The sequence below is a fragment of the Abrus precatorius genome, unplaced genomic scaffold (assembly GCF_003935025.1).
Source record: "Abrus precatorius isolate BTA unplaced genomic scaffold, Abrus_2018 Scaffold7, whole genome shotgun sequence".
NCBI classification, from domain to species: Eukaryota; Viridiplantae; Streptophyta; class Magnoliopsida; order Fabales; family Fabaceae; genus Abrus; species Abrus precatorius.
In genome coordinates this window covers 32,323,134-32,347,403 of record NW_020874417.1, presented here as the reverse complement: position 1 = coordinate 32,347,403, position 24,270 = coordinate 32,323,134, and the positions used below count along the sequence as shown (strand labels likewise).

The following is a 24,270-nucleotide window of genomic DNA, read 5'->3' as shown; positions in this document are numbered from 1 at the left end:
TTTTTTATAAAAAATATTTAATTTTAATTATTATATTTAATAAATTAATATGATTTTAATTTATCGTCAACAACTAAAAGCACATGCTATTTGTAATTTTAAAAAATTAAAACCGATTTTTTATATAGATTTAAATAAAAAAATTGTAATATTTTTAAATATATTGTTTACTTAAGCCTATATAGGCAAGCTGCAAAAATCCAAAAGACCTAGGTCCGCCCTTCCTATTTTCCTCGGATTATCCCTTGAGGGTCTCCGCCCATATCTACCTATTCACTTTTAATATCATAAGGGCACTTGCTCCTTATGGTTATTGGATCACACCTACTTTCCGTCTGTTTACAAGGGAAATGGGGTTTACAACCAGTGGAAGTGGCCCTGGTTTTTTTCGAAGTAAACAAACGGATCAAAAAAATGAAAATTCCAGCTGAGAAACAGTCAGGCCTTTCATTAAGTTATATACAAACCTAAAAGATCTCTACGAAAGTTGTCTGATATTTGAAATCAAACTACGATAGGTTCTTTTAGCTTTCTCCTTCTTTCCCTCTCCAAATACATCGAAAACATATATTGATGTCCTATTAGTTGCAAACTCTTATTACCATAATTGTGGCTTCCATGAATTTTGTAGCCCAAATTTTTTGGGAAGTGATGCTTTAGGCAGACATTGTAAAAACCTTCTAAGAGATTAGGGATACATGTCTTTGTTGAGGAAATTCTCTAAACGCATCTAAATGAGAGTATATGTTCACTATTTATGAATGTCCATGTGCTAAAGGCAAATTACAACTGTAGAATAACGTAGTTACGTAGATAGCGAGAGCTGAACTCTTAAACTCGCCTTGAGTTGCTATTTCGAGGGGAAACACTAAACTTCTTGGTGCATTTATTTACTTGAAATGCACATGCATTGATGTTATTGAATGATGGTGTGCCCAGTGCCAGGATAAGAAATTGAGAGAGAGGGAGAGAGAGAGAGAATGCATACAGTTGGTGTGCATTTAGACATAAGAGAAAAATAACAAAAGCCATTTTATTTTTATTAAGTAAAAATATTTTGTAATGAATGAAAAATAATTGAAATCATTCAAACCACATTTTCTCTTTCGGTTTCTTTATCCCCTATTCTTTTATCCTATCAAAAAAATTTCTATGTACCTAGTCTTCATCGTGTACTTGTATGGTTTTTTTACGAAAAATCAATCTCAAACCGGTTTTTAGAGAACTCAGACTAAGACCTTCTCTATGAGAAATAGAGAAGCCTGAGGAAAAATGCTCAGTTTAATCTTCCAAGTAACCTGCAACTGCAACATTTCAAATTGAGTTAGACAAAACGCCTTGACAGTCACCAAGACACCCAAGAGGACTATTTCACATTTTTATATAAGGCATTACCTCAGTTTATGGTATAAGATTGTGACATGTTGTATCACATGGATATGCACAGTCTATTTCCTTGCTTCTGTTTCTACTAAAATACCAATCACCAACCGCTTCTGCAATAGTCTGTAAAAGATTGACCAGTTTAATCATGCCCAAAATTCAAAGACCACTTCCTTTTTAAGCGAAGAATCTCAATTTTTGTAAAAGGACGGAACAATCAAACAACAAAATAATATAATATTGACGCATAGTTCAATCTTATATTTTTATCCTTTATATTTTAAGCTCATTTTCCTATTGTCACATATTTTGGGAAGTCAGTTACCTTGTTGCACAATATAAATGTTCGCGTAACAATTTAGTTAAAATTTCACATACTATGAACAAGTTTATCATCATGTGTCGCAGTCAATGAGCAAGGTTGGTACCTTGTTGTTTACTCTCGGAGAATCAGCCCCAAACCATGTTTCTTGCAATTCACTTTGGCAATGAGCAAAACATGAATTTATAAACATTCCCCCTCTTCTTGAATATATAGAGAACGGTCTCAAAGCAGCAAGCATGTCGAGCCTAAAACCTGAATGAAGTGCATTGAGGAAAATCAGTTTTAGTTACAACGTGAAGGATGAGTTCTGAGCATGACTGGAGTAAAGTACATGTTTCTTTGACAAAATACTAACATGTTTACAAACACTGAAAAACTTTTGAGAAGATACAATTGGTGAAAGGTATTAGAAAATATGCCGAGTTGATGGCAGAAATGTTATAGAGGAACCTTGCAATGTATTAATTTGATCTGGTGTGCATGCCGCAGGGTTCAGCTTGCAGTGGTTCCAGTGTCCGCGCACATCAGCAGAGGGTGGCACCAAGATATGATGGAACTGTCGACAATGTCAGTTTTATTCATCTCGCAATTCCTCAATTATGTGGATTAAGATGATATGCAATATAGGATGTTAGGAACAAAATATGTCAAAAAATATTACTTGGAATACATCATAGGCAGAGTTCAAGATAAAATATGGTGTTGATATGTATCCCAACGCATATTGTGGAAAGAAGCACTGCATGGAAACATGAAAAACGTCAAAATGTATAATTTTTCAAAGCTAATGATGCAAGTTCATGGGAAAACATACCAAGTCTGGAAAGTACAGCGCTCTAGTGCAATTTCGATTCAAGTTCTGCTCTATCCCCTGTTGCACAAAACTTTGTCATGCAAGACTCGTTCAATGTTAAGCACTGTCTTTTCCTTGTTACGCCATTAGAAAATTGAACGTCGAGACTATTTTATAAGATACTGAAGTGATGAGTTGCAACTTACAAGTAATGAATAAGTAATAGATCATTATTATTCTGTAATGTTAATATTTATGTGAACATCATGCTTTTCTTTTCATTAAGACTTTTCTTTACATAAACAATAGCTCATCTATCAGCTACCTATAAAATGCGGATACGAACATTTATCTCTGCCTAAGCTCAACAAAAAAATCAATGTGTCATGAAAAGTATCAAAGCTAAATACTGCATACATTGGACTAAGTGACATCAACTACAAAATGGAACCATTCGGCAAGGTATATTTTAAAAACAAAACCTAATAGTGGCGCTGTTTTTTCAATTGCCATAGTAAACTGAAGTAATATGGTAGCTTACTTAATTTTGCATTTTTTATGTAGGATTCCCTATATCATTCCTGTGTTATGATTTTACTGATTATCTCTCTCCTGGGTGGTATACGTATCTTCACAAAGGCTAATTCCAAGTTTCTTTCCGCACAATATGTTGCTTATACTTTTTAATATTTGGTAAAGAAATGTTGTGTTATGTCGACTAGGAAGATGAAAATCGGATATCTTATAGGCCAAATGCACATACCCTTGAGCCATTTAAGTTTATAGTTCTCCTTTTGGGAATACATGAACTCTTGTCAAATGATTAAAGCAATTTTTTAAGGCAAGTACATATATATATGGCGCATTTATTGAAGATTACCTGCAATTGAACTAGACTTTTGACGAAGAACCTCATAGTGTGGTTCAAACTTACATCTCTTCTGCAAGGGGAGGGGGGGACGGGGGCGGTGTTATATTTTGAAGCTGAAGATTATGTTGAGATGACTAAGACTGAACATACCCGTCAAGAAAAAAACCGGCATCACTCAAGCATTTAATACTAGCATTCGTTGGCAAATACTTGGCTAAGCCATCACAGTGGTGAAAGGTCGCTAAGCCTCCTGCAGAGCAGCCTGAAAGCAAAGCCTATAAAATAGAAATAGCAGCATTATAAATTCCGTTTACATCATATAATATAATCGGTTGACTTAAACTGGAAGTCATGTATGTATTCAGTTGAGAGAATAAACGAAAGCAGGTAAAGTATACCTTGCGTGCCTTTCCCAATCCTTTTGGTAAAAGGTCGCGGATAATGGCTTCCCAAATCTTCTGCCCTTTGAAATAAAGTGTTGTTGTCTGATGTTCATCTCACAAACATGGGTCACATTATTCAGTAAACTTTGTTTTATAATGTAAGTAGATATTCATTAATGCTGATGAAAACTAAATTCCGTAAAGATAATTTATTAACCCAATGATAATAATGTTTTCACATTAATTTTCGCTTATGTTTTACTCATACTTATTTCTTTTTTATTTTTCTTCTTTTCTTATCACATTATTCATTATATCTCTATTTTCTTTTTCTTCCTTTTTTTATTTTTCTTCTTTTCTTATCACATTATTCATTATATCTCTATTTTCTTTTTCTTCCTTTTTTTTATGTTTTGTTGATCTATATCCCATCAGTAACTATTTCATTCCCCCAATCATAAAAGATGTAAATATATCATTACTTTCAATCCAATACCCTCCTGCATGATTTTACTGTAATTTTTCTTTAAAAAGATATAATATTTTTATAGCAAAAGTGAAACAACTTTTGTTGCACCTTTTCATTTTTAAGAAGGTTTTTGTTGTGTACATTGAAAAAAAATTTAAAATGTGAAAATAGAAAAATAAATAAACTAAATTAAATTTTATAATTATTTGTGAAAAACAAACATTTTTCAAGTCAATCATACCAACATTTGTACTGTATGATTCAAAAATAATAATAATAAAGAAAATAACTCTGAGGCTCATAAAAATATTTTTTTCTTCTTGAGAAAAAATGAGAGAAGAAAAGTAATATGAAAATGAAAAATCGTACACTCACAAAATGTCACAATAAAAAAACTATACACACGTAAAAATAAAAGAATTTTACTTAATTAATGGTTATGTTAATAATAAGAATAGTCAGCAACCACTTGGTTATTTTCTGTGGTCTGTCGACTATCATATATATGGAAATTTTTTGTTTTATTTTTAAATAATTTAATAATTTTTCTCATAAATTGAATAGGTATTATTAAAATAATTTTAATTTTTAATAAATAATTAAAATTTTATAATATGACTATTTTTAAATTTTATAAATTTTAAAAAATAAATATCATAACTATTAGTAAAAAATAAAAATTAATTGTTAAAATTAAAATTCTAAATTTACTTTAAATTTTAAAATAAATACATAAATTTAAAAAAAAAACTTGCATAGTGAAAAAAACTAGTTTCTAAAAACATTTTTGTTTGAGAATAATTTTAAAAATAATCTCATTTAATAAATCTCATAAAAATGCTTTCATGTAAGAATTGTCATTTATAAATTATATGATTTAAAAACTTAATTATATTTATTAATATAAAAATATTATAATTAGGATTTCGTAATTTTTAATAGTTGTTTTAAATAAACCAGATGATAGGAACCTACAAAATTTATAATCATTTTTTATATTTTAGTATTCAATAACTTATAATTTTTAATATACAAAAAGTAATTGAAACCTTCGTTTTATGTTTGTAAAAGAACAAATCATATTAAATAATTAATTTGCATTTCCTATGTTTTATTCGTTAATAATCTTTTTCTAAAGTGATAAAAAATTATTAAAAAAATCTCATGGACATATAACCGCAAGAACTCATTTATCCTTCTTTAAAAAAATTTAAAAAAAAAAAAAAAAAAACTGTTTGGGGAGAGACCTTGTGAAAATTACCTTGTTACTGAACACAGCGTCTCCAGTAAATGAAGCTCCATCGCAATATCTCAGCTTCACACGGTTCCAATTGTAAAAGTCTGACAGTGCATTTTCGAACAAACTCAAAATTTTAATAATAAAAAAACCATAACACATTAAAAGAGATAAAGTCTATGAAATAAATAAGGTTAAAAGAAAAACTTCCTTTTATTGGTAATTTGACAAAAAGTTCCTACATTTGCTTGGATTTTAGTATAACACTAGATATTTCAAAAGTAGATAATTTAAATTAAATTTTACTAAAAAAGTACAGGACTAAAGTGTTATTAAATAACTTTGAAAGGTACGTGAGAGTATAAAGTCTATGGATTTCTTTCACATGAATCTGCTAGCTCTAGGTTTCGTTGATTAGCCAACTGACTTCTTTTTTCACGTTTTGTTTTAATATGTCTGCATATTTAATATTTCTTTTTCTTTTTCATTCTACAAAGTGAGAGAATGTAGTTTTCTGTTCATGCATGAAGAGGAATTAATAAGACATGGGTCACGGATCAAAGCACAATAATTATTATTAGTTCACATCTATGATGCTCATATCACCCCAGACAATTTAGATTATAATTTAGGAACATGGTATGTCCATCGACTGTTGAACTGAAGATGATGATTAGATCGAGAGGTGATGCAGGATGAAGAAAAAGAAAACAGAAAGATAAGTGTTATTTTATATATAAAAAAAGTTATATTTTTGTTACAGTTTAAAGAAAGGTAAAAGAAACAAGTTGAAAAAAAGTAAGTGATCAAACTAGTAATGTGATTTAAAGTGATAAAAAAGAAGTTATTATGAAAAATTATTGCAGTAATGCGTTGCAGAAATAATATAAATCAAACAAAAATGAATAACATATATGTGTAATGATGAGTTTTTATTCCCAAAATAATCACAACAAACAAAGGGGAGTTTAGAGTTATGGTTATGAAACGGGAATGGCAATTTTGTCATCTGACAGTCATGGACCAAAATGACAACTGAAGCATACATGATCGGAATGCTTTATGTAGAAGAGAGCGTAATAGTAGCTCAAATTGGAAAATGGAAGATAAAAAAAACAAGATACTATTATCTAAGAGACAAGAGTCCGTGGAAGGGAATCTATAGGAACATGACCCTGTCGGGGAGCTTGACTGTACACAACTGGATTGCCTATTTGTCAGAGAACTATAGATTGTAAACCCAAAAGACAGCTTTGTTTCAAGGACCAGTAGAAAAAGCTAGGTTCCCGTCGCCTAAATACCTACTATCATGTTATCAATTAGAAAAATGCTTGCAGAACTTATATTTAATGTCTATATCACATTATCCCGAGGCAGTGAGGAGGAAATTCAAAATTTTAAGGAAGTAATAGCACTTATTTTTACGGTGGTTGCATCCCCTCAAGCCGAGGGATTTAAGTAGTTTAATCTTTGGATCAAAGAAAAGTAAATAAAGAAAGAAAAAATATAATTTGAATTAAAAGAAAAATAAAGAGAGAGATTTGAGTTTTTATTTCTAAAAAAATAGTTTTTTTTTTATTTTTTACTTTACTTAAAAAATACATCGTACTTTTCTTTTTTATCCGAGACTAAAGATTCATTTGAAGATATATATATATATATATATATATATATATAAAATGTCAATCTTTAATACTTACTCTTTTAATAATTTTTTATAAAATACAAGACTAAAAAGAAAAAAGTAATTCTAATGAAAATTTATTCGTAAAAAAATTGTAAAAAATCTATTTTTATAATGTCCCCTGAAATCGTTAATCATTATGTTAATTCTAAATTGTCAAGTGTATGGAGAAGTTTTCACTTGAATAATTATGTATTCATTTATTAAATTTTTTAAATAGGAGAGAAAAAATTGAAACTTTACCAATAACATGCAAGGAGTTATATTCAAATATAATAAATGAGCATCAACACTTATGCATAAAATTAAAATATTAAAAAATTAATCTGTTGATATATTTCTCTTTAAAGAATAATATATATTTTTCTTTTAATTTGAACTTTTAATTAATTATGTATGTGTTTTTGTAATCAATTTTTTCTTTAACATATCTTTTTCAATATTCTACGCACATTATATATATATATATATATATATATATATATATATATTCTATCCTTTTAAAAAATTTTAAAGTATTTTTAATTTATACTTTAAATTTTTATTTAATACTTATTAATAATCATTGAAAATGTAAAACTGTTTATGTAATACAAATTAGGGTTTAAAATCAGAACAAAAACATATTTTCCATTTTATTGTCATTTTGATGGAAAAAAAATTTAGCCAAACCAAACAATGAACATAAAACTAATAAATAAATACCCGACAATATTTGGTAAAAGGCGTTGTCAGTCTCTACCTAAAGATATACCGTGTTCATAGTTTATTGCGGTCTTTTTATATGAAATAATTTATTCTATCCATAAGAAATAATCATATATATATATATATATACACACATATATATATATTATTTATTATAAAATTTAAATAAATAAAATATTCACTTATTATTTATACAGAAGAATATATTCATTTATTTAATATATATAAATTATTAATTTGATCATTTATTATTATAAATGTTTTTAAAATAAATATAAACTTACAATATATAAATACTTCTGCCTGATTCTTAAAAAAATCATTAATCTATTTTTATTAAAAAATAAACCCAATATTTACTTTTTTTCATTTAGTTGCCATGAATACCTAATCGCACATGATTGTTCCGTTAGATAATATGTGTCTAATGCATCTACCGGCTCTTGCTACTGGGCTTTTGATGGAGTGGATGAGTGGATGGCATGGCATGCGATTCTATTCATTTCCCTCAATTTTCTCGCGTCTCGGGGGCCTCGGTGGAGCACAGTGGAACCCAAATAGATGTGTAACGCGAAGTAGTTCAAGAAGTTACCGCAAAAGCTATAGTGATTATTAATTACTATCCATTCTATCCTTTCAAGGACATATATATTTTGTTATTCACGCATTAGAAAAAAATTCATAAAAGAAATATTTTTCATTGTTTTTTTATTGAAAAATTGGCCTACTAGTTATTTATATATTCTATTAAAGCAAAGGAGGGACCTTTCAAATTAAAGTTATAATGATTGCCAAATGAAAGAAGAAAAAAATTAGAAAGAAAGCAAGAGTTGATTTACCTGGATTGAGGGTGGCATTGTTGCTTAAGATACCAGAGAAAACCTCCCACTTTGTCATATAACGTGTTGAGCCCCTTCGAGTTCGGGCTCTCCCCAAGCATGATGTCAAGTCATTGCACCACCCACCTCCCTGGCATGTACCATAAATTGGTTATTATCATTAATGATTTGTGCATGCAGAAGCAAAGGGGTTTCTTCAATTGGGATTTAGGCTCCACCAAGTTAAATGAACTAACTAGCTGCTGTGCTATCCACTTTGTCATTTCATTCAATCATTTCAGATTTTCCATGGCTTTGCTTGGGTTCAAAGTTCATATGAAACTTAATTTATCCTCCGACATGACATGACACTTTATATGGGTCATCAAAATCGCTCTCTTTAACCCTACGCTTCCGAAGACACTGCTTATGAAAGTGTGGACTGTCGAATGTTGCCTGTGGTCACGCTTATTTAAGTACAAGACTCTTAATTTGACTGTGTTTAGGCAAGTAATATTATTTGTACGATAGGAAGAGTTTGTCCAGACTAAAAATGAAAAGTTTTAAGAATTTTTTTAAAATAGGTGAGATTAAGGTAATTTTAAACCTTAAGATTTTCCATCACAAGGTTCCTAGCACTCGAAGTTTAGAAGAGGAGAAGTGATATATGGATTATAATTCGAATTATTTGAAGACATTTAGCCTGTTGGAAAACTTCCATAATCAGCAATCTAAGAATGTCAAATTAATGTAGGAAAGCGTGCACATAATTTCATCACCGGTAATTTTTATCGTATAATGATTTTAGCTTTACAAAACAGGAAAATTAACAAGCTTTAAGAGAATCGGGTATCTCTCTCCTTCTGTTTTTAAGGAAATGATGAGTGTACTCCAACCCATGCATGCGGCAGGTGGACGGTAGTAAACCAAAAAAGATTACACCATGTATGTGGATCGTGGGATATATTTTGAACGAGAAAGCATCGTATGTCACTTTTTGCAGGTTTTGTTTTTTCTTCAATTTTTATATTTAACTTCACCCTGATTAATGTAACAACTAAAACCCAAATTATTGGATATCATTTTAAAATTACTGATTGAAGTACAGTTCAATTTAAAAAATAATTATTTGATTTCTTTATTACTAATTTATCAACGCTAACTTAAAGGCTAAAATGGGGGCAAACTACACATTGAATAAAGAAGACTTTATTAATCAATATCTTTGTTGCGTAAATATAATATCATCGTATTATTTCATTTTTTTAAAAATGAAATAAGAAAACATTAACTAAAAGTAACTATATTCAATCTTAAAATTGTGTATACATATGTGACACATGTAAATGTCCGTGAAAAAAAAAAGGAATCAAACTATATCGGTTTATGTTAAAATCATTCTCATATTACTTAGTTAGTTAAAATCGCATATGGTAGATGGCTTTTAAAAATAAAGTTAAAAACATGATTAGTTCAATCTAAGTTCAAGAGAATAAATTAAAAAATATATATAACCAAACAATTTAAAATATTAGAGGATAAATAATACGGATTTGGGAGGAAAACTTAATTTTTTTCTTAATAACAATTAACATTGAGATTTAAAAATTTACCGTGAAAAGAAATCTTAACACAAAAAGCTAGATTAAAAAATAATTAATAATTTAACATTTTTAGGTAATATTTTATAAAAATATAAATATTTATTAAAAAACAATGAAATTACATGTCAAAAGAATAAAAAATACAACAAAAAGTCATTGCATTCAAAAATAATTAATTAAATTTATAGTAAAAATTAAATTCATAAAATATAACTTTGTATTAAAATTTTTCTTATAAAAATCATTCATAAAATTATATATTCATTTAAAATCATTTGTCTCTTTTATTATTATATGAAAATTAACATAATATATATTTTTAAAATATACAAAAATAAAATTATTTCATTATATTTAAAAAAAATTATATAATAAATAATTATAACTTAACATTTAAATGTATAATAATTATTTTATATATAAGATTAATGAATATTCTAGAGACAAACTTATAAAATTATAATTGAGTGACGTGTACCAAATGAAAAATTCAATTTCCCAATAAAGAATAAGCACGTCAGCATAGATTGCGTCCTCGACACTGGGTAGCAAAAGAGCAGATTCCAGTTCCCCAAAGCAGTACGCGCGCAAAACTCTAGGTGGACGACAAAAAAACACTGTCGTATGACATTTCGAAACTAACCAATCATCACACTTCCTCCCCAAAACCAGAAAAACACCGCCACCACTTTTTCAAACGCTACTACTCGTGCAAAACAACACTGTATACTCTCTCTCTTTTTACATGCCATTTTCCTTTATGATAACACTTCCAAAACACAAAGCTAACAACTCATAAATAAGATATATCACACATATATTTTTTATTTTTTTTTCCATTCACATGCCTATCCTTTAACTAAAATTTTCGATTTCTGTTTAAAGGAAAAGAAGAGAGAGAGAGAGAAAGTTCAATGTACCTCAAACTGTAGAAGCCAGTTATTTTCGCCAGCTCCAAATCCTCTGTCCAAATGATACGCCGGTAAACTACCGTCCAAACAAACTACAAAATTTCCGACTCTTCAAATTTTAATAAATAAATATTGTACAAAATAATTAACGATTCATCAAACGAAGAAAAATAAATAAATAACAATAATAACTCACAAGCACCGCTAGCACGAGCCTTCGGAACCAGCGTCATGTTCACCAGAAGCCTCTCTTCCGAGCGAACCAGCGTGGTTAGATAGAAAAATGCGAAGGCCACGAAGACGTTCATCTTGGAAGATAAGAAAGGAATCATGTTTTTTCTTGGATTCGAATTCGGAAAAAGAGAAGTGACAAAGCGAGATCTAAAAATAAGCGCGCGCTAACTGCTCTGTTGTTTTTCTCTTTGTCTGGACTTGGTTTTGCAGGAAGGAGAGGAATAAAAAAGGAAAATCACAATGGATTTAGATTTGCATGATAAAATGATGGAGCTACTAAGGGTATATAATTTGGAATGAAGCAGGATTGAAAATCCACGTAAGTGAAATCGACGCCTCATTGATTGCTTAAGCGGAAAGGATAAAGATTAATTAGCGTCGCCATCACTATAATAATAATAATAATAATAAGAGCTAGAGATGGAAAAGGGAACCGTGAAAGGAATGAAGCCCAATAATCTGTGCTTGTTTAAGAAGCTTGACGAAACGGCGTCGTTAGGATGGGAGGTTTGCGTTTTGGTGAGAGTTGTTTGGGTGATGAAAACAGGGGAGGGGAAGGGGTTGGAGATTGAGACGAGTTGGACGTGAAGTGAATTAAGGTGCGCGTTGTCGTATTGAAAGGGAGGGAATTAATATTGGGAAATAGATGAGAAAGAAGGAAATGGACGGAAGCTTTGGGGTTCAAGAGTGTGGATTGGACCCACCACGTAACAGAATATGGACCAAGATGGCAACCAACCAAACCATGTTGCTACCGTGGGGTTTGGTTTTTGCTTTTGGTGTTGTTGAATCTTCAAGCTATGGTTATCTTTCTGCTGCTTTCTTTTCCTGTGATAATCTAGTGCAGCAGGTAACTGAAATTTTTCTCTCTCCACACATCTTTTTACTTTAACATAATTCAATAATTAATTTTTTAAGATACTGGTTAAGAAGATCTATGTTTCAATTATACCATCTTTGATTGGTCATTGTAGAAGTAGTTTACAACTCAAACAAACAAGTTTTAGCTATTATGGCAAGTGTTTCTATGTTCTAAAAAATTAGTTTTACAAATAGTTGCCACATGACTTAGAGGAGGATGTCTTCGACAAATGTGAATGGAAGTTTTGGAATATAGCGTGAGTGATGAAATTGTGAGTGGGGATTTCAGGTAATTAACCACTTTATCTGAGGTTGTGATGGTCTTCGATGAGATGAGGTTGGGAAAGGAAAGGAATATGTGTATTTGGTAGTCTGGGAATCTAATAATGGTAGGTCCATTTTGTTGGCCAACTTGTGCTGTGCGTAACTGACTCGGTGACTGTTGAGTTGAGAGCGGGATTAGATCAGGATCAAGCATGAAATTTAATAATATTTTGATTATAGATATTAGATAGAGATAGTCATTAGTGAGGATTATTTTTTTTCCCCTTCTTCCTCACAAATGATTATAGATTTTGACTACGAGCAACGAGTTCTCTTGTATAACTAAATAAATGAGTTTGGGACAAAATTACGACAGGTAATGTCAACATTATTCTCTAAATAAAATCAATGTTTTGTCTCAATAATCGCTATTTCGTGGAATACTATTTGAGTAATTGCCATTAATTTTAGTTATTGGCATGAAAATAATAATGATTGGAATAAATTTTTAGTTTTAATTATAAATAGCACTTACACTAATCTTGTTCTTGTCATTATCATTATTATTATGTTATTTTATATGAATTATGTATTTTATGCATGAAAATGTAAAAATTAAATTAATTTGTGATATAATTGATAATTAATTATTGTAATGATAAAAAAAAATATAAATATATAGATATTTAAAATTTTCAAAATCCCAAAAATCATTTTAATTAAAAGAATTTATAAACATTCTAATGTATTCGATGTTGACTGTAAAAAGGAAGCATTAATTGATAAAAATATGAATAAATTGAACTATAAATAACTATTTATTTTATTTATAAATAATAAATTTTGGTTTGACTTTACTTGAATGTCATTGAATTTTTTAAATATTTTATTATATTTAATATTGATTAAAAAAATTTGAACAAAATTATAGACAGTGAAGATATTCTGCATTTAAGTAACTATAGTTTAAAAATGTAATTTTTCTTAACAAAAAATAACGATTTTATGATAAGTGTGCTTGTGGTATGAATAGCCATTTTTTACTTCGATTACCATCCTTTCAAGCAGTACTATATTACAATTTACTTTAAGCCTAAATTTATATTGAGTTAATCTTAAATATTACTTGTTCATTTTTCAAAAACATTGGCCCACGTCCATAACTTACCACAGACTCCAACTATGCGAACATATGTAAGACAGCGAACCCATGCCATAAGAGTATAATCTACTTAGATTTTTTTTTTTTTTATCCTCTAAATATAAATATTTTTTATCCCCTAAAGGTATCATCATTTAATTCGTTCAGTTACAAAAATATAAATAATTATTCAATGTTAATTTTAATCAAATTAATTGTTCAATCCCATATTTTCTTAATCAAATCCAAAAGTAAATATTATTATCTATATCTATTTACCTATTTGATTTATCTCTACCTATAGTAAAATAGCTTATATTTGATAAAAGATTTTCACAACTATTGAAGTTGATTTTATGTTACGTCATTGCGAATATTAACCATTTTCCTATAAAATGATACCATTTTACCAATTATGTATAAATACGAAAACGAGTCATAAGTTCATTAATTGCCCGACCAAATAAATATTGATAATAAAGACGATAGAACTAAAAGAACGTTTTTAAATTAAGTTTTTTTTAAGCCTTATTTAAGAGTTTGGAATTTTTTTAAATAATTAAAATTTCACGAAAGGAAAGGAAATGCACGAGATAGTAAATGTTTTTTTTTATTATTATTATAGCTTACATTTTTTATTTAAAAAAAAACCTTAAATATGTCTTACTAAAGAAATAAAGAGAAAGAGAAAAAAGATTTTGAGAAATCAAATTTCATATTCACAATTTATATCTCGTGGTCGTGGTTAAATAATTAAACTAATTTCAGATGATTTTTTTATGCTTTTGATATAATTTTTGTTAAATGATACATAAATCGATGGCTAAAATGTAATTTTTTTAATGTAACAAAAAAAATGAATGGAATTAATCGAAGATCATCAACCTAATGAAATTTTTATTAACGTTAATCGTTATTTAAAGTTCGTGAATCACAAGCATAACTTATACCACCAACTCCATCTATATGAAAAGCTGTGTTAATGCAAGAAACACGGATGAGTTGGGAAGCACATGACATATGAACACAATCTACACAAAACAAATAATTTTTTTTATCCTCTATCAATACAAATAATGTTTATCCACTAAACTTGCTTTCATCTAAATCTTTCAACAATAAATATATCAAATAAACCAGTTATTTAAAATCAGTTTTTAATCATATTTTTTTACACTCCTAGATATTTCTATATACATTAGACATTAGAACATTTTAATTTTTAAATACAGATAAATAAGATTGTTATGAATGGTATGATTCTTTCATTCACTTTTTAACACGAATCTCCATGAAAAAAATGTTATCAACGTATTATTTTAAAAATATTTTCTAACATTATTTTTAATTAGTTGATTTAAAAAGTTAAAGAAATTAAAAATAATCAGAAGAGAAGTATTTTATTTCTTTAATAAATGAATCAGTGACCCGGGACTACTTATTATCAATTTTAAGATATATGAAAATTATGAAGTAAAAAAAAAAAGGACCAAACGTTAGCACGTGATTCGGAAAACAGTTTCAAAAGGACATTAATATTATTCATGTAAATTAAATTCAACTAAACCCGTATTTAAATTAAAAAGATTAAACAAGGACTCACCCAATTTTAAGCTGGCACATTATAGATTTCTCGTGTTCTATATTTAAAATCTCTTACCTGAACAGAACAAGCATGCTCGCAGGAACGATGAATACATGGAAACAAAAGCTCAGCAAAACTCAATTTTGGTTGTAGAAGGAAAATGGAAAAGAGATAAAATAAATAATTTTATATTTATTTGGCTAAAGAGAAAAGAAGAAATCAATTTTTTTTTCTTTTCTGATTTGATCTAATGGGAAATTTAAAAGATTATATAAAAATGTTTAAAATATCTTTAATTTATAATTTCACTTAATAAATAAAAGATAAATATTTTGATCCTCACAGTGAACTTTTTCCCTGTAAAAAAAATCGATACAACTTACTATTTTTTATCCATATTTTTTTGGGGACGAAGATGACAAAGACTCTTTTTCTTTTTCTTTTTTTTCTTTTCTTTTTTGTTATGTTAGTTTATAAACCCTTATAATTGTGTCTATTTTATGAAGTTCCTTTAATTTCAAAACTCATGACAAAGTTCTTATTAGTTTAAAAATTAACACCCTTAAAACTTTAGTAAATGTTGCTAAGATGATATTTTATACATGACAATTTTTTACATCTATGTGAACTGCATAGAGTAATTCCTCAACAGCAAGATGATGATGGTCACTGCAAATTCTGACAGCCAATAACAATGAAACAAGGTGACCTGGTTATTAATGCTGGTGCAAGGACTTCCTTAAAAGCACTTTTATTTTGTCCAGCTCAATTTTAACTTATTGCTTGTCTTACCAAGAAAAACTTTCTCAATAGAATCGGTGGAAGCATAATTGCCTCCATGTTATTTTTAGGTGGGTAGTAAATTTTCAAAAATTTTATCCTGTGTACAAGACTCAAGTTAGAAACCAGTAACACAAAATATAATAAATTTAATTTGTTATTTTATTGTACATCAAGTTTAAACAAAATATTACTATTCTCTTATTCTATTATATTAATATTCAACTCTCCTTTTCTATCTTATTGTATTTATTAATTGGGCTCTTTTATATTTTTATAATTTTCAATCAGCCCAATCAGGGCCTTTTTATTTTATTTTTGCTGCCTTTTGTTGGGTTGGGCTACACAAATTAGAGTTGATTGACTCAGTTGAACGAGTTGCTCTGTTTTGTTTCTACTATAGATTTTTATTTTGCCATTTTAAAATTAACAATATTGGGTCATGAGCCACCCATCAGTTAATTAGCCTAGTTCTTTTAGTTTACATCAAATGCCTTGATAATTTCAAGTGATTAATCATTTAATTCAATTAATAACTCTAAATAACGTCAACAACAACAAAAAAAACTTTTAAGTTTAACTAGAGTTATCATCTATCAATAAATTATTTCTAAATATCACCAAAAGTTTGATTTGTTTTTCGTTGAGGTAGAAAAAGTGGGTAAACCTATGAGTCTAGTCTAATGCACTGAATGGTGACCTTTTCCACTTTTTCAACAGTTGAAGTTGAAACAAAGAAGCAAAGGGCTGAAATTAAAGTGATTGATTTGGGCTCAAATCATAGGTCATATTCTTGATACAATCATTATTTCCGTGATTAATGTAGAAATAAGTATTTATAAAAGGCATTTTGATTTTGACAAAAAAAGGCACTTTGATATGTATATGTTTGGTTTAATTTGTTTCCAAAAAATAATTCTTTTTATTAATCTTAAAAAAATATTATTTTTCATAAATAAAATATTACAAATATGTTATAAGTTAAGTGAAGTAACAAAAAAGAAAGAAAAATATACATTGCCAACGTATTTGTGATGTGAGATTTTTTTTCCACCATCATCTTTTCTAATTAAATAATTTACTTAAAAATGAAAAATCAGAATATGTTGGTTTCGGAATTTAAATTTCAAAAAATATTTTAAAGTTTATTTTCTAAAGGGTAATATCGAAAGCAACTGCAAAGGTTTCTCGCGTCAATGGAATTTGGGCCGGAGGACAAATTACACTAGAAACTAGTGCCGTGTTGAGCGTTAGTGGATCTCACTCCAACAGAGTGGATTTAAAAGCCCAATTGGGTTTCTTTCATAATTGGGCTTCTGTGTATTGGTCCACATCAGAACAAAAATAAAGTTTGACAAAAAAAGAAGAAAACAATATAAAAATAAACAAGAGGCGACAAAAATAAAATAAAATAAAAATGAAGCAATTATATATATGCTTGGAGAAAAAGTAAAATACAAAATATTTTATATCTTTCATTTGACATATTAAAAAGAAAAGAAAGAATATGTGTGTAAAAGAATATGTTTTGTTAACATTAATAAGCATGTTTTACTTTCCAAACATATATATTTTTTGTATTTTACTTATAATTGAAAATAAAAAAAAAACAATATACTTTTCATTTTTTCCCTTTTTGAGTTAATTTAAACAATAAAAGATACTTAAAATAAGAACTTTATCCCTCATAATAATTTTACTTAACTCAAACAATATTATATTTAATGAATAATATCTATGATATAGAAAAAAACAAAAATATTTAATAATTATATTTTTCCTCAACTACTCTTTTTTGTTTTTGTTTCAGCTTGTGTGTATATGATTTATATTTTATTATTAAATTTATTATTTTTAATATTTTAAATACTTTCTTTTAGAATACTTTTATTTTTAAAGACTTAAATTAAAGATTTTTGTTAATAATTTTATTATTAAAATATTTTTAGAGTATTATTTGAACATTTTATTCCAACGATTTGATATTTTTTAATTTAAAAGTATACATATTATTTATATTTTTATTTAAAAAACTATTTTTGAATTTTTAAATATAATAAATAAAAAATTATATCAATGTTTTAAAAATATAAAAAAAACTGACTAATGAAAAATAAATGAAGAAATTTAATTAAAGAGTATAACAAATGATTAAATTTTCAAACTCGTGTGAAAAAGAAGAAATAATAGTATAATGTACTACTTCTGAATTCGTTTTTACTTTTTAGAAGACACTATGTTACAGGGTGTGCATAGGGAATTCAAAGAAAAAGAAGGGAATATCTGGAAAGGAAGTGAAATATTAGGGTCAAAATGAAAATCTTCATAGATTGACATTCACTTCTGACTTCACTTTGGAGAAATGGGTGCATCCTCCTTCAGCATTCAGCACACAGAGTCCAAGGTTAGTCCTTCTCCGAAACCCTAATTTCCCATTTCCATTTTCTTCCCACTTCTATATCACGCTTCGCATCAATCTTTATCGTCGGTTTTGATCGGTTCGTGCAAAACTTTTACTCTCCGATTTTAAAATTTTAACTTTTGCGATCCGGGTGGGTGTTAGTGCGCGTTGTTTTACGTTTAATCGATGTAATTGCGTGAGAGAAAATATTAGGATGATTGGGATTTGGGGTGCAATATTGTTCTTGAGCATTGATTTAGGGTAAATAAAACAATAATGTGAACTTGTTCTGATGGGCTAGTTTGCTTTAGATGGGTGATTCCACGTCGATAATGGATAGAACGGAAAGAAAAGTTGTTTTTTTATAAATATATTTGTGGTAGGAATGAAAACATAATTATTGGATTCTAAAAGGGTTGATTTTTTATTTTCCATGAAAATAATTACGTGTGCTTACAAGGTTCATTTGGTATATGCAGGTTGCACGGTTTTAACTGCTTAGGTTTTTGCCCTCGAAATTAAAACTGTGCAACTTTGGTTGCAAAGTAATAGGTGTTTGGTTTGTGTATGTATGAAAGCTGGGCTTTTAAGATAGTTGTGCCTCTTGTAAGATGGAATCGCTTTGGAGACTTTTGTATTTGCTGGAGCCTGCACCTGTTACGCTTATCACTACAGCTGTAGCTGTGACGTTTGGATCTGCATTTCGAGCTCTGAATTATGGGAAAGAAATGGAGCGTAATCGTGATTTGTCGGAAGCATCCATTACATTGGATAGGTCCCAAGCATTGATGATCCCTGTGATGAGTTCTTTCAGCTTGCTTTTGATGTTCTACTTGTTCTCTTCTGTGTCGCAGCTTCTTACAGCATTCACTGCCGTTGCTTCTGCGTCGTCCCTTTTCTTTTGCTTGTCTCCTTATGTTGCCTATTTGAAGTCACAGTTTGGTTTGGCTGATCCATTTGTTTCACGCTGTTGCTCAAAGTCTTTTACTCGAATCCAAGCAATACTATTGTTAGCATGCTGTTTCGTAGTGGCTGCTTGGCTTGTTTCTGGTCATTGGATACTAAACAATTTATTAGGCATATCGATATGCATTGCGTTTGTAAGCCACGTGCGCCTTCCAAACATCAAGATTTGTGCAATGCTCCTTCTTTGTCTATTCGTATATGACATTTTTTGGGTTTTCTTCTCTGAAAGATTTTTTGGGGCAAATGTCATGGTATCAGTGGCAACACAGCAAGCATCAAATCCTGTGCACACAGTTGCTAATAGTCTAAGTCTTCCTGGGTTGCAACTGATAACAAAGAAATTAGAGTTGCCTGTAAAAATTGTTTTTCCAAGAAATTTGTTGGGTGGTGTAGTTCCTGGAGAGAATGCAACAGACTTCATGATGCTTGGTTTAGGAGACATGGTATAACATCTTTACTCTCTAAGATCCCTTACTATATGAGTATATGTCCTTGAACGTTTCTAAGTTTTTGGTTCTATGGAAGGCAGTGTGTTACTTGAATTAAGTTGGTTGTGCCAATGTAAAATACTGTGCACTTTTCTCTCATGTTTTCCTACCATGCCTTGTTAAATATTATGTAGGTTATGTGAATTACCATACGTTGTGACTTTTTTATGGGAAAATTTTTCTGGCATATTTTATGCAAGAGCAGTAAAAGAAAAAAAAAAGAGAGAGAGATGGTCATTATTCACTCTATTGTAGCTGTCATTGTAACCTCCTTCCCCTCCCCTTTTCTCCTATTTATTCTGCATCAATTGTATTGTATCTTAATTTTGAAAGGCTTTTTGTGTCGCAAGGTGGTTTGATTACATTGGACATGTTATGAATTATGATCAGTGTTTTCTGTGTATTGACTGTGTTCAAGTACATCATGTGTGTGGACATCCAATCAAATACTTTATTCATAATATCATTACGTTTTTGAGTCAACCTAGGCTAGCCATTATTTTAATAAATAAAATCTTGTTTCGTCAAAACTTATTTACCTAGTGTGTTATAATATTTGGTCATCATTTTGTAGGCAATCCCAGGCATGCTCCTGGCTTTAGTCCTCTGCTTTGATTATCGCAAAAGCAGGGATACGGTAACCCTCTTAGAGTTACATTCATCGAAGGGGCACAAATACATATGGTATGCACTGCCTGGATATGCTATTGGTCTGGTAACTGCTTTGGCAGCTGGTGTCTTGACTCACTCACCTCAACCTGCTCTTCTTTATCTGGTACTTTTTTTTTTCCTGTTTCTTATTTGTTATAATACCTGTTTCATTGCCACCTTTACTTTTTCTGACCTTCATTATTTATTTATTCCATAAATTTTATTCTTATTACATTTTATTTATGGGGTTTTCTATTGTGTGCCCATGGGCAGTGAAAGCACTAAATACACCCTATTAATTACATTAGTTACATAAAAAAGCAAGCATTCAATGGATTTTGTGTTTTTGATAAATATATACTTTCTTTTTCCAATATGAACATTCTATTTTTAACTTAGCATGTGCTCATGAGCATAAAATACACAATTTATTTATATATTTGGAAATTTTAGTTTTTGTAACATATGTAAGCAAATAATCACTGTGATTGGTTAATGTACGTTATTTTAACTTTGTTATTTCTCTTTCCAGCCTCTAAATATGTATACCAACTTGAAGAATTGCCATCTATCTATTCAAACTGAACATGAGTTTGACTTGAGCATGTGATTTTATTGGCCTAAACTAAATAGGTCAAAACTGGGGATTGTTTACCCTTTGTTTAGCTATAATTCTATATGAAGTGATGATTGGATTTTTGCTGGATCATAAAAAGCTGGCTTCTTAGTTGCCCCCCACCCTTTTATCCCCAGCATTTGTAGCTATGGTATTGATGACATTTCTGTATAACTCTTGCTCCTCTTGTAAAAGTGGATTCTTTATTCCAACTAGTTGCACGTAGCATTACATGATATGGTTGCCAGAATTGGATTAGAGAAGTAAACTGAAATTATTGAACACTTTTTTACACCCAATTTCTGATTTCAGATGGGAGAGATTCTTGGGTAAATATGGTGAATGTTGAGTTTTTACAAAGGGATTTGGTAAATGCAATTAGTTTGCCAAAATCTGTTTTCTTATTCAAATCTAAGAATGTAAAAACAACTTTCACTTTCTATTGCTCCAGTGCATAACACATGGTTCGTCATATTCATGTCTATCCAAGTATTTTTCTAAGTTAATGTGCGTTGCCGAATTTCAACCAATGTGATACCCAATCCATTGTTCTGAATCCCACATGATTGTTAATGATGCTATGTTCTTAAGAATATACAAATTCATGGAATGAGACGCAAATATCATGCATGAATAACATATAACAGGAACCTGTCTCATTTTGAATTCTTGTTTCCCTTGACCAATACTATGGCATCACATTAATATCTGTTGTGATCTATAGAAGGGAATCCTAGGGGATTTGATAAGAATAGAAAGTGAAAAGCAAACTTATATTGGCTTTAATTTAAGTTTTTATATATAATTGATGCAAATTTTAAATTACTCCAGTAAACCCTGGTACAGCTGTTTCCGTGTTTAGGCGTCTTTATGCTTTAATGTGCTATGTTAGCAGGTTCCAAGAAATAACTGTTTGGTTTCATTTGTGACAGCGTTCTTTTTTTCTTGTTTTATGTAGGTGCCTTCTACTTTGGGACCTGTAATTGTGATCTCTTGGATTAGAAAGGAGCTACTTGAGTTGTGGGAAGGAGAGACACCCAATCTCAATGATAAGGATCGCGAAATAGAAGTTTAGTCTATTAAGCCGACGGTTTTATATCCAAACAGAAAGTTGTAAATTCACTGAGAATCTTCAATCGTCAGACTGGAGAAAATTTACATTGAATGTTCTTGTTGTGTCTTGATATTTCTATTTATACACCATACATAAATCAAGGTAAAGGAGTTTATAAGAACTACTTAATGGGAATACAAAAATTACAGACTAATGTAAAAGCAAGAGCCTAAATATGCCAAAGCTCTTAGGGTATGGTGAAGTTGATTAGAATCGATATTGATTTCTATAAACTAAACTAAAACTGGTACACCGTCTACCTACTAGAAGCTTGTTCACCTTAATTTCAACTTCCTAAGAAGAAATGACATTGAGATTTAATATTGAGAATTAGGCTCGAGAGTTGTGACTAGGGTATTGTAAGAACGTACACACTTCTGTCAACATCTACTTCATTTTCAAGAAGCAAAGGCTACAACGTCAAATGTCATCAAGCTCACAAGCCTTCCATAGCACAACCAGCTCCCAACTGGCCTTCTTTCAATCACAGTTTCACGGTTATTGATTAGTATATTATAAATCAGGATAGTAGAAAACTAGTTAGCATTGGTTGAGCAAAACCCCATCTTTGAAGGGGTTTCTTTTTTGTCAAAAGCATTTATTTTCTTTAGGTCATCCACTGGTTAGTGGAATCTTCACTTGTAATGAAGTGGGTTAGGTCCAGAAATTCTAAACGCTTTTCAAAGCCCAGGGTTTCTTCTATGGCTGCTTATGTTGACAAAAATATTATTATAGCTGCTTAGAGAAGCAACATTATTTACACAATAATAATATAAGCAATGTTATTCTCACCCAAAATATCTCTCAGACTTAAAGAGTAATGTCACTATCTATTCTCACAATAATGATGATATGTAGAGAAGGGTGTATATTGTTGACTAATAAATGCTACAAAATTCTTCCCGAAATTTCATATTCTTACGCTAGGTTCGTCTCTTTACAATGGTCCCCTCATTCTAAGAAAGAATAGTTTTAGTGGTTATTTTTAATTTAATTATTCTTTTTTCATATTTTTATATTCATTCATAGTAAATAAAATAAAATAGTATTTTTATCTCTGAAGCATAATTTTAGTGAATGTGATGAGTGAAAATCTTAGTAGATAATTGAAGGATAAGTTATGCTTTTATCTGCGTAGTTGTCGTCCCTTTGTGCATCTCACGAATGATTTTAGATGCTTTTAACTTTCTATATGTGGATGTAAAAGTCGAATGATATTTTTAACATTTCATTATTTAATTTTAAATTCTTATAAAGTAAATTAAATTTATAAAATATTATATTTTTTTAAAATATACTAATCATGACATTATTACAATAATTAATTATTAAATTAATAAAAAAAATTAAATAAAAGTGTCGTTTAATGGTGACCATACATATAAAAGTAGGTGATATTACAACGAGAAATATAGTCTGAATTGTATAAAACTAATAAGAAATGATATCTAACGGTTACTAGGATTGCATTGAATGAATATTATAGAGTTTAGATTAAACATGTAGCATACGTCCACACGTAATTCTAAAAGGGTAGTACTATCACTCGTACCAATCATGTTGTTCTGCCATCAGAGATGATCACTTGAATTAGTATAAACTAATGAATGTGTAGAATGGTCCATCTATTTCCAACAGTAACACTCATCCTGCATCGAGGGTAATGAATCAATCGCACATCTCCCTCACGGTCTCGTTGCGCTGAGTTTTCCATATTAAAAATGTCTCATATTTGTAATGATTAACGATCTTTCACGATGATTTGAAAAAATATAATGTTGATTTAGTCAACATCATTATTCATAAATGCAACAAATCTGATTAAACAAGAGTAAAGTGCAGGTTGGCTCTAGCTAAGAGCAGGGTAGTTCTGGGCTGGCAACATCCATTATGTGTCCCATTCGGTGCAGGTGTTATCGTTCTTTCTTCTTTCTCTTAAAGTAATCACCAGGTTTTAACTTCTCACTTTTTCTCCCACAACAT

At 29.6% G+C, this 24,270-nt stretch overlaps 2 protein-coding genes across 2 annotated transcripts; one reads left to right on the top strand and one right to left on the bottom strand.

Moving 5' to 3' along the window:
- Nucleotides 1-1,172: 1,172 nt before the first annotated feature.
- Nucleotides 1,173-11,584, bottom strand: LOC113871117 (pectin acetylesterase 9). Its single transcript, XM_027507910.1, has 13 exons — nucleotides 11,383-11,584; nucleotides 11,196-11,278; nucleotides 8,693-8,822; nucleotides 5,486-5,565; nucleotides 3,771-3,857; nucleotides 3,523-3,647; nucleotides 3,382-3,442; nucleotides 2,523-2,579; nucleotides 2,370-2,447; nucleotides 2,159-2,264; nucleotides 1,812-1,960; nucleotides 1,396-1,506; nucleotides 1,173-1,304 (listed from the first exon to the last, which is right to left on the bottom strand). The coding sequence occupies exons 1-12, from the start codon at nucleotides 11,516-11,518 to the stop codon at nucleotides 1,402-1,404; spliced, it is 1,197 nt and encodes a 398-aa protein (XP_027363711.1). The 5' UTR covers nucleotides 11,519-11,584; the 3' UTR covers nucleotides 1,173-1,304; nucleotides 1,396-1,401.
- Nucleotides 11,585-18,319: 6,735 nt separating this feature from the next.
- Nucleotides 18,320-22,406, top strand: LOC113872470 (signal peptide peptidase-like 1). Its single transcript, XM_027510049.1, has 4 exons — nucleotides 18,320-18,455; nucleotides 18,932-19,861; nucleotides 20,481-20,681; nucleotides 22,132-22,406. The coding sequence occupies exons 2-4, from the start codon at nucleotides 19,064-19,066 to the stop codon at nucleotides 22,246-22,248; spliced, it is 1,116 nt and encodes a 371-aa protein (XP_027365850.1). The 5' UTR covers nucleotides 18,320-18,455; nucleotides 18,932-19,063; the 3' UTR covers nucleotides 22,249-22,406.
- Nucleotides 22,407-24,270: the final 1,864 nt, after the last annotated feature.